The sequence below is a fragment of the Halichoeres trimaculatus genome, unplaced genomic scaffold (assembly GCF_033239565.1).
Source record: "Halichoeres trimaculatus isolate MK-OKI-2021-1 unplaced genomic scaffold, fHalTri1.1 fHalTri1_scaffold_22, whole genome shotgun sequence".
In the NCBI taxonomy this organism is placed as follows: Eukaryota; Metazoa; Chordata; class Actinopteri; order Labriformes; family Labridae; genus Halichoeres; species Halichoeres trimaculatus.
This window is the reverse complement of record NW_027437200.1, coordinates 5,554,838-5,565,515: the sequence shown is the minus strand read 5'-3', so window position 1 is coordinate 5,565,515 and position 10,678 is coordinate 5,554,838. Positions and strand designations below refer to the sequence as shown.

At 40.1% G+C, this 10,678-nt stretch overlaps 1 protein-coding gene across 1 annotated transcript in view; it reads left to right on the top strand.

The window, feature by feature from the left end:
- Positions 1 to 7,018: 7,018 nt before the first annotated feature.
- Positions 7,019 to 10,678, top strand: part of chrnb1 (cholinergic receptor, nicotinic, beta 1 (muscle)) — a 47,719-nt gene continuing 44,059 nt past the window's right edge. Inside the window, exon 1 of the mRNA XM_074661919.1 lies at positions 7,019 to 7,174. Within this exon, the coding sequence (XP_074518020.1) occupies positions 7,114 to 7,174 (61 nt within the window). The 5' untranslated portion in view covers positions 7,019 to 7,113. The remainder of the gene's footprint in view (positions 7,175 to 10,678) is intronic.

Below are 10,678 nucleotides of genomic sequence, written 5' to 3'. Positions count from 1 at the left end.
AATTGGCTCATGGCAGCATGTGGACTGCTCATTCAACGTCTCTTTCTCCCCTAACACATACACACACACACACACACACACACACACACTCTCACAAACATGTCTGCAACTCGTGTGTGTGTGTGTGATTCTGTGATCCGTCCTTGAAGGATTGTTTTTGCTCTTTTTCTGCATGGACGATCCGAGACACACGTGACAAAGTCTTCCAAAAGAGATTTTAAGGAAACCTCCATGATCTTTCTTTCCTCCTTTGTCTTCCAAATGCAAAAAGAGTACATCAGTCTTCCAGCTATCAAAGCCACAATGACACTATTTTTATATACAAATGGGGCAAAAAATATATCTATATATAAATATATATAAATATATCCATGCAAATGTGGTTGGGGTGCAGTAACTCCCCCTGTTGCTGGCGAGTTGGAGGAACACTACTACTATATGCCATCCAAACCCATGGATCACCTGGAGAAGAAGGCTGCAAAGGACTACGGAGAGCAGTGGGACTTGTAGTTTTTGGACTTCTGGGTTAAAGGAGAAGATCACAGACAGGCGGGACTACAAGCATGCATGCGCCAATCATTTACTGGACACCTTCAAAGAAACAGTCTTTCCCCAATATTTACTCTTGAACCCCTTTAACCCCTAATCCCTCCTTCCCCAACACGCTATAATCCCCAATTCTTGTCTCTGCATTTGCAATATGATCTGTATTTATTTCTATAATAACTTACACAAAGTCAAGGGAGACGTATTATTGGATATAATTGAATAAAACAAACTAATATATTTGTATGATTGTAACCCTGGTCTGATGAGAGTTTTTGTGTGTGGTTCTTGTGATGTGCAATCCACAGCTTTTCATTTTACACTGGTTATTCTGAAGTCTTGTTACTTGGACTACATTTCCCATGATGCTTTGGGAATGCACACAAAATATAACAAGGATTTACTACTAAATATTGTTACACTGGCAAAATAATCACAGTGACAATGCTGTAAGAATTTTATTTCATTTTTTAGTTTTTTTAAGCTGCTTTAATTTTTATTTATTATATATAGCTTTTATTTTTTTATTTATTTATTTTTATTTTATTTATCTATTTTTTTTTTACAAATATGTGATATGATAGTCAAAAATATATATATATATAAAAGCACAGTCTAAGAAAAAATGCTGGCCTTGTGCCGGCTATTCAGGGGCCCGGCAATATTTTGATTTTCATGAGGCCCAAAATCCGTGGTGGCGCCCCCGGTGATGGTTGAGCTAAGTGGCTAAACCAAAACCTGGAGCTTGGATACAGTTGTGCATCTGCAGCAGGAGTGCTGAGAGAAAGGTAAGAGAGGATTAAACCATGTGTTTGGTTTTGACTGAGGTTTGTATGGTTCCTGATGAGGGGAAGGTTATCTGCAATGGCTGGAATGCTCCACTAGGAGCCACGAGCTACCAGAACAGATATCATACATCTTAAAAACACATGCAAAAGTCCAAAACAAAGAAACAGCAAACACACATATTGTGAAAAACCATGAAATATCCACTACAAATATATAAATGAAAAAACCTTTCAGATTCTGTTCTGAAAAGGAAAGGCCTAAGGCCTGCTGGGGGCGCTGGACAACACAACTTTTACACCAGCCCAAAACATGCAAAACCACCAACAGGTTTGCCATGGACTGCATCATAATGTCTCTCTAGATTATTTCTGACCTTTAAAAAAAATACACTCTGAACTCTGACAATTCCATTCTTGATTCTGTTGCTGATCAGTGTTGAAGGCTGTTGGATAAAGAGTTAAACAGTTCAATATCCAGGTGTTAATACTCTTTTTCTAGGGTTGAACTTTGATTACTTTCCACTGAAGTTTAAACACAACATTAAGTCTGCAAACATTTAATTGAAAGCCTCATATAAGAGAGAGTGTATCACTGTGGAGTAATAAGGTAAATAAAGAACAAGGAAAGTAATTAAACTAATGCATTTTCAATATAATTAGACTTGGAAAGAGAGTGGGAACTTGGACACTCTGCTGCAGTAAAACAAGACAAGCATCTCTAATATTGACCGATAACCAAATGAAATTGTTTTAACAGGGACATCATCACTGTGTTATGTAATCTGATCATCAAAACTCTCCTCTGCGTTGTCTGTTTCCTTTAACTCGTGAAAATAACCACACAGGATAAGTGATCCATCTAATCTAAGTTACCCACTCACGTCTGTATTAAAGAGTAATCTGTCAGGGCTGCTCCGGGAGAGATCCAGTAGTTTGAGTCACTGCCAATAGAGGCTTCATACACTCCCTCACCACCACTGATTTGATGTGCGACGCTGGCTGCTAGCTGTTAATAGTTAGCTTCTATGGTAATTAAATTGGAGGCAGGCCAAATGGCGCTGACAGTGGATCATAAATTATGATGGCGTGGATGGCCGGCGAATGAGAGCGAGAGCAGAGTGGCATGAGGAGATGAGCGGAGGGATAAAGGGAGGATAGAGATGTTTTACTGCAATGGCCTTCAGAAAATACATCAGAGCAGGGTAATTAAATGGGTTGATCAACTTAGCGTTATATTGTGGGAATAATGGCTCTTGTATCACCTCTATATGTTCCCTTATCACAGCGATGACTGGACAAGGTGGCCATGCATTTTTCAACATGAGGGCACATTTTATATCACAACAGCAAAGGACAATGGAAGAAAACTTTCCCCTGTCCTTAATCAATTCTACTTACTTACTACAGAAGCCTCATAATACACACCCATTTATCAGGGCGCCCAGTTTAGCAAGTGGCTATTTTAGGCCAAGATTTTCAATGAGTTATTTTTTTGTTTGGGACTACCTGATAAATTCAAATAGTATTTAATTTGAGAGTGGACACCATTTTTCCTTGGCAGTTTCATTCACTACAGCCGTGCCCTTAAATTTCTGGTAGACAGAGCTAAAGAGATTAGCTGTTGCAGTAAGGTTTGTGACACAGGAAGGATTTTTTTAAGAAAAGGTGTTTTTATTTATTTATGTATTTTCTTACCAACAACAAGTAAGAGATCAGCTAATAAGAAAGTGAAAAAAAATGTACGGTTTGAAGGTGAAGCTAAATTCAAAATCTAGACCTAAAGTCTCCCCTTCCCCCACAACATCAACAACAACAACTTTGTTCCAATTTTAAGGTGTTTCCAAAGGATAATGACGGGACAGATTCCCAAATAACCAAGACAAGCTGTCCCACTTTTTTGGGCCCTTCTGTAGGGGTGCCAGACTAAACTGTTCTGATCCTGGAAGTTGGAGCTAAAACACTGCAAACTGTTAATTGCTGCAATTCTCCTGGTGGCTCACAGTCTTGTCTAAAGCAATCTTGATTGTTCTTTGTGACAAAGAGCCACATTGAATTCACAAAGAAGACAAATTGCTGGGTGTCTCCCATAGCTGCTCTTTGTTAACTGTGTCGTGGTTTCATGCGATTATTTCACTGATGCGGCTATTAGCATCTGGCTTCCACGCCGCCTACCGCGAGGGGGCTCGGTTGGCTGTGGAAACGTGAACAGGACCAGGCTTACACGAGCCTATCCGTACCAAACCGTACTGATCTGGACTGGACTGCTTGATGGAAACAGGGCCATGGTCCAGCCCAAAAATAGAATAGAATAGAAAATACTTTATTTATCCCCGAGGGGAAATTCAGGAGTCACCGCAGCATTTAAGAAAACAAAAGTAAGAAAGAGTATAGAAAGTGCAAAAATGTCCATAAGGAATTAGATGACGACATCCCGTCCACCACTCGTCCACCACTCTCCAGCCCAGCCAGTCTCCACCTCCACAGGGTCCAGGACTGAGCCTCCCCAGCAGTCTGTTCAGTCTCTGTCTCCTGGATCCTGTCTGCTCACAGCAGGCGAAGCTCCTCCGATGTGTCGCAGCGTCTGATGTCAGCTCCGTCAGCCACGTCCGTGAACAGCATGATGCCGCTGGATTAGCACAGCTAGCTCATCCATCCCCCGGAGCGAGATCCCACGTTCCCAACAAGGATGGATGGAAGGACAGGTCCACGTCGTCACCTCCCAGCTCACATCCGAGAACCAGCACGTCATCCTCACCTCCTCCTCCTCAGCTCGAGGGAAATCATCAAGCCCTACACTAGTTAGCATTGACATGCTACAGGCTGCTAACAGCTAATTTCGCATGTAAACAATGCAGCCATGGTTACATGTAGGGTCTCCAGACAAACACAGGAGAAAAGTAGTAAAAAATACCACCGAAGCCACAAAGAGTTTGGTGTCCGTGACCGACAATGAACCATACAAAGTGATGATCCACTCCAAATACAAAGATTACGAAAAAGAGACGAAGAAATTACAAGAAACGTACAAAGACGAGAGAGCTGCTGCAACAGGCAGCTACTTGGGTAGCGCCAAAAAAAAGCACCAAAATGCTGGCTTCAGCATAAGTGTCCTGTCTGCCCTTGGCCACACCCTTTGCTTAAACCAGGAAGTGAAGTCCCTCACAGCCAGGTAACTTTTGTCGTGTCCAAAACCGTGTGCTTCTGCACATACACTTACTATTTTCAGTGCACAAGTAAGTAAGTAATTAAGTTTTATTTACTATAGCACCTTTCATAGAAAATAAAAATATTAAATAATATAAGATCATAACAACACAAACACTAAAAAAAATTAGAAAATGTAGTCACACAGCAAGGACTGCAAACAACTTTTAGTTAAAAAAAACAAACAAACAAAAAAACATTAACTTGTAGAGTTAGAGTCAAAGGCCTGCTTAAATAAATGTGTCTTTTAAAGTTTTTTAAAAGTGATCACAGAGGTAGCTGAGTGAATATTTACTGTTCCATAAAGACTGTTCCATAAAGTGGGAGCTACCACTTCAAGGACACTGTCTCCTTTGGTCTTTAGACAAGCTCCAGGGACAACCAGCAAGCCCTGGTCAGAAGACCTGAGTGACCGACTGGTGAGGTAGGGATGTAGCAGGTCAGCGATAAATTCAGGAGCCTGACTATAGAGAGCTCTGTACACAAGGACAAGAACCTTGAAATTAATTTGACTGAGAGCCAATGTAAGGAAGCTAAAATTGGTGTGAAGTGAGTTGTTCGACTAGACTTGTTCAGGAGCTTTGCAGAGGTATTCTGGACTAGATGAAGTTGGTGAAGAGCGGGTTCACTGAGGCCGGTGAAGGCTTGGAGGAAACAAAGGCGTGAATGATCATTTCTAGTTCAGAATGAGATACAACAGACCTGAGTTTAGAAATGTTTCAGGAATGAAAGAAACATGTCCAACTGTTATACATGGTGATCAAAGGACATGGACTGATCCAAGATTCTTGAGTTTAGACTGGACAGCAGAAGAGAGGGAACCCTTGGTAGCCACAGAATCAGCCAAAAATTAAGACCTCCATCTTGTCAGCATTTAGCTGCAGGACGTTGTGAGCCATCCAGTCCTTAATGGTGGTCAAACATTCAAGTAAGACAATCAGTTTGTCTGTGTCATCGGGCTTAAATGACACATACAGCTGTATATCATCTGCGTAAAAATGACAAGATACACCTTAGAATTTGCTAATGATGTGGCTCAAAGGAAGCAAATACAAAGAAAAAAAAATGGGGCCCAAGACAGAACCCTGAGGAACACCACAGGAAGGATCAGCAAACTCTGACATGTATGGACAAATTGGCACAGGGAAACTCCTGCCGGAGAGATAGGAGGAGAACCAATCCAGGGCAATCCCTGAGACACCCACCCACTGCCACAGCCGCTCAATAAGGACACAGTGATCCACTTTATCAAAGGCTGTGTGTGTTCACATTGACAGTATGGAAAAATGTAGTGCACTTTGACTTGGCGCTCGCAAAAAAGTCACGGCAGAGAAGACAAAGGAACAACAATCTGAAAAAAGAGACAGCTGTTAAAACTGTGGTATCATCAATCCTGTTTGGCCTGAGCCATAACAGCTTAACAGAACAAAATTTACATTTAATATTTAATACAAAACATGCAATAGACATGGATATGATTTTCATATTTTGTTTGCATAAAGAAAAATCCCTGACAATCCCATTGTCCTGAAAACCATACTTACAGCATCAACAAGTTGGCAGACTTGTTTTCACAGGAAGCTAGAGTTCAGCATGAGGGACTTTTAAATCACTTCTGGCTCCTTGAACTAAATCCTGTATACTACTGATGGGAACGCAGCTCAAATGGACCCATAGTTCACGAAATGAGAATAATATTTCTGAGGAAGAATGAAACCAAATATCACAAACAGTGTCTTGAGACTAATAAGTGATTCATGGAATAGATATTTATTAATAGTAAAAAAAAAAAAAAAAAAAAGTCCATAGAAAATGTCTACTTATAACTGGAACCATCACCATCATGTAGGATTTTTCAGTTAACTAGTTGCACATACAGCTGTGTGATGTCTGACCATTCAGTGTGCAGTGAAAATTGGTCCAAAAGCAACACATTGTCAAGAACACCAACATAGTTAATTATATATATATATATATATATATATATATATATATATATATATATATATATATATATATATATATATATATATATATATATATATATATATATATATATATATATGACAAATTGGACAACTTTATGGTCTTTATACCCAAGATAGTTCCACTCTTTACAAACAGTCTTTGGGTTTACCAGTTCTTACTTTTGACTGAAGGACACCACACCTGCAGGGTTTCTATTGACTCTCCATTAAAAATGAAGCTTGCCCTTAAACTCTCGCTCTCTGTCTTACCTTACAGAGCCCCTGTGAGCTTTGAGTAAAGCTGTGTGTAAGTAGACTCTCATTGGGCACAGTTAACCCTGATCCACACTAACTGGGGGGGTGAACTGTGACACACACCCTCCCCTCTCTGAGGATGTAATTGGAGCAGACAGCAGTTGGCCAGGCCGGCCTGACTGACAGACAACAACAGTGCGAACTGAACAAACCAAAACTCATTCTGAGAAGTTCCTGTCAGCTGCACAGGGGGAGAAAAAGAAGAAGAAGAAGAAACTTTGTGGATTAATCAACGCAGAATCTGTTTCCAAGAGTAGAGAGATTTTACTTTGGTTTTGGGGACGAGGGTTACCATGAAGAGCCTGAATCTGCTCCTGCTGGCATGTTGCCTGGGCAGCCTCAGCACACTGGGAGGTAAGACACACGCTATCACATTATTCCCATGTAATCAAGTATTGGTAATCATGCTATATTTCTCCCATGTATACTATAATAATACCACCTGCTGGGAGCTACGTGAAGCACAAATAATGGGGTAAAGGTCATGACGACTTAACACCAAAATCAGCACCAGTAGTCACTGGAGTAATAGGAGCTATTAGTGGGAAATAAAAGCATTCAAAACAAACGTGACCTTAATATAGTTGGAAAAAAATAGCCATACTGCTTTTCACAATTACGTGGCACAAGTACTTATGAATTAGAATTCCCTGCATCTCTACAAAACATTACACCTAAATACAGAAACATCAGTAAAAAATGCAGTATCATTGTTAATATCTACAACATGTACTGAGTGTAAGTAACAACATGGGTACAAAGACAGAAGCATTGGAAGTCTTGTTTGCATGCTAACATGCTAATGTTTACATAGCAAGGTCTGCTGCTGCAGGGATTTGCTAGTTTACTGATGAATTGAAAGCTTTAAGTTTGCACTAAAACATAACAGACTTATGAGCTCACTGCTAAAAACAGTATGTACTCGCTGTGAGATGCTATTGTACTTATGTTGGAGTTTTAACCTTTTCATATTTGCTAGCATGCTAACAGTACTAAACATCAAATACAGTTCAGAATAATTTTATTTACTTATTTATTTATTTATTTATTTTTATTTATTAATAAGCATTTTCTGAATATTATCAAGGCGAGAGGGGACAGGGGATGGAGTAGTAAACTAGAAAACTAGAAAGATGGATCAGGAATAAAAGTGTTTGACTTAGATCAAGGCGGCCAAGTTTAAGAACTGAAGCCAAACTGGTTTCCCAAGCTTGTGTTTTCTTTGATGTCTGTATGGTCTGTCAAAGTCAAATATACTTCAAGTGGCAACACAGGGTGAGTTCAAGCAGCCAGTAAAGACTGAGAAGTGCTAAAAATCTGCAGTGCATCGAGTGTCTGCTTGAGGCTGGCTCCAAAAGTACCAGAAATCATGTACACACCAAGCCAAAACAAGACATTTTCACTTCAGAAATCAACGCGTTTACAGCTTGGTAAAAAAAAAAACTCTCATCTGAATTCAGATCTTTAAGATGTTGAGTTCACCCAATCAGAGGCGGAGCTCAGCTGATTGACAAGCAGTCACCTGTAGCTGTTAGAGTGGAGGCTCAAAGTGATACTCCGGGATGGAACAAGTTGGGTCCTATCACAAGGTTTAGGGCAGAAATTACCCCTACAGCAGTGTTTTTGTGCAGCAGAAGCCCAGAGCGCACGCACCAAACACCCCCTCCCTGCTCCTCTGCCGGTTTCCTCTGCACTCAGACGGGACCATTTTTTACTTGACCAAAAACAGAAATAAACTGACTCCCACCGAAAAAGTCTGATATGGGTCTGCATTCACGCTTTATTTAGAGAATTTTCAGCGCGTTACTTTCACACAAAAACACCGCTAAATAAGGCTCTAGTTCTCATCGTGTCTCTTCGTCCTGGCAGACTACCTGCGTTTGTTTATATCTGGCACGCTGCGTGTGCACTGATACACTAAGCGGCGAGAGCCTCGTAGCCAGCTGTGGCTCTGCGGAGGTAGCGCCGATTTACGACATGATAAGAACTAGAGCCTTATTTAGCAGTGTTTTTGTGTGAAAGTAACGCGCTGAAAATTCTCTGAATAAAGTGTGAATGCAGACCCATATCAGACTTTTTCGGTGGGAGTCCGTTTATTTGTGTTTTTGGTCAAGTAAAATATGGTCCCGTCTGAGTGCAGAGGAAACTGGCAGAGGAGCAGGGAGGGGGGGGTGTTTGGTGCGAGCGCTCTGGGCTTCTGCTGCACAAAAACACTGCTGTAGGGGTAATTTCTGCCATAAACCTTGTGAAAGGACCCAACTTGTTCCATCCTGGAGTATCACTTTAAAGCCCACCCCATTTCCAAAATGGCATCTGCAAATGATTTGCTTCAAATCTCAGTTTCACACAAAGACATGTGACGTAATGCAGACTATGTCTATTTGTTATACAGTTTATGGTTAAGTTACAGTTAGTAAGCTACAAAAATTGTTAAAACAACAAGATCACTTTATGTTCACTCAACCTAAGTGGTTTAGGTAGGAATCCCATCTGCAACACCTCTCCAGAGCAGGAGGTGGCAGTAATGTAAAATAGGCCCTATTCATCAGAGAGCAGAGCCAGAGAATAACCTGCACTGTAAAAAGGGAATCTTCAATCAGTTGAAGTGATGTAATTTTTTTAATCAATCCAACTCAATATTTTTAAGTCAAGGTTTCCAATGTGTTTTTGTGGATCACGTCAACTTGAAATTCTGCATTGCTACAGCTAATGAAAAGAAGTAGTTGGACCAACTTAAATGAATTGCTTCAATTGGTCACACCTACATTAATTAAGTTCTTTGAAATAAAATTAACAAGTTCAATAAACACAACTTAATAAGTCAAATAAATTAAATAATTTAATTCTTCTCAAATCAATATTTTGCATTAATCCAACTTAAAAGTTTAAGTTGTTTCAACTCAATAATCTGCAAAACCCAAAAGGAAAACCCATGGGTGAGGAGGGAACACTGTGGATATGAGACCCTGATGCACATTACCACGTGCTACCACGTGGGGACAGTGTGTCTGTGTCCCACAGCATAGACTGATTTGCTGGCTGCCTGGCTGGCTGTGCTCCACGACAGTGAGGGCTCCAATGAAATTACTCTCTCAGTAATGGTAACTTGAATATAACTGAAGACAAAACCCAGTTTGTCATTTCTGATCCAAATTTTAGCCCATCAACACATCTCATTATTAACATATAAAGTATTAAACATGCTTAAAGGTACACGGTTCATGCCATGTGGCGCACAGAAAGCCTGCGCCCTTGGCCAGTTAACATCTTAACATACAGCTGGGTCTAATATCCACTGCACTCCCTCCTCACTCACGGTTTGAAATGAGTCAATTCATTAATTCAATACAATTTAGTTCGATGAACATGGGTTTAGTTGTGATTTCTTAGAAAATTAGAGTAAAATCTACTATGTGTATTTGAGTTACAACAACAAATGTTATTAATTTGAAATAACTTAAAGATAATATGTACATTAAGATGAAATAAATCATCTAGATCTAGATAAAGATATTGCGTGCAATTGCTAAAATTAATAAAATCGGGTTAATTCAAGAAAACATTTTTTTCAGTGCATATGGGAATTGATCTCATGGCACAAAATTAATTTGGCAGGAGTATTTTTTAAAAAAAGAAGCTAATTTTGTTGGTGCAAGAGATCCCAGTTTGTTGCTTTGCTTTTCTAATGACATAGCACACCTTTACAAATGTTCTTAAATTTTTCCGTGGACCCTCTAGCTATGATTACCCTGGGGGTCCTGGGACCCCACTTTGAGGCACAGTACATCAATTCACAAGGTGATACCCAGCCAATACAGGGGGTCCATTGAGTAAACTGGATTGAAATATGTGTTTTTA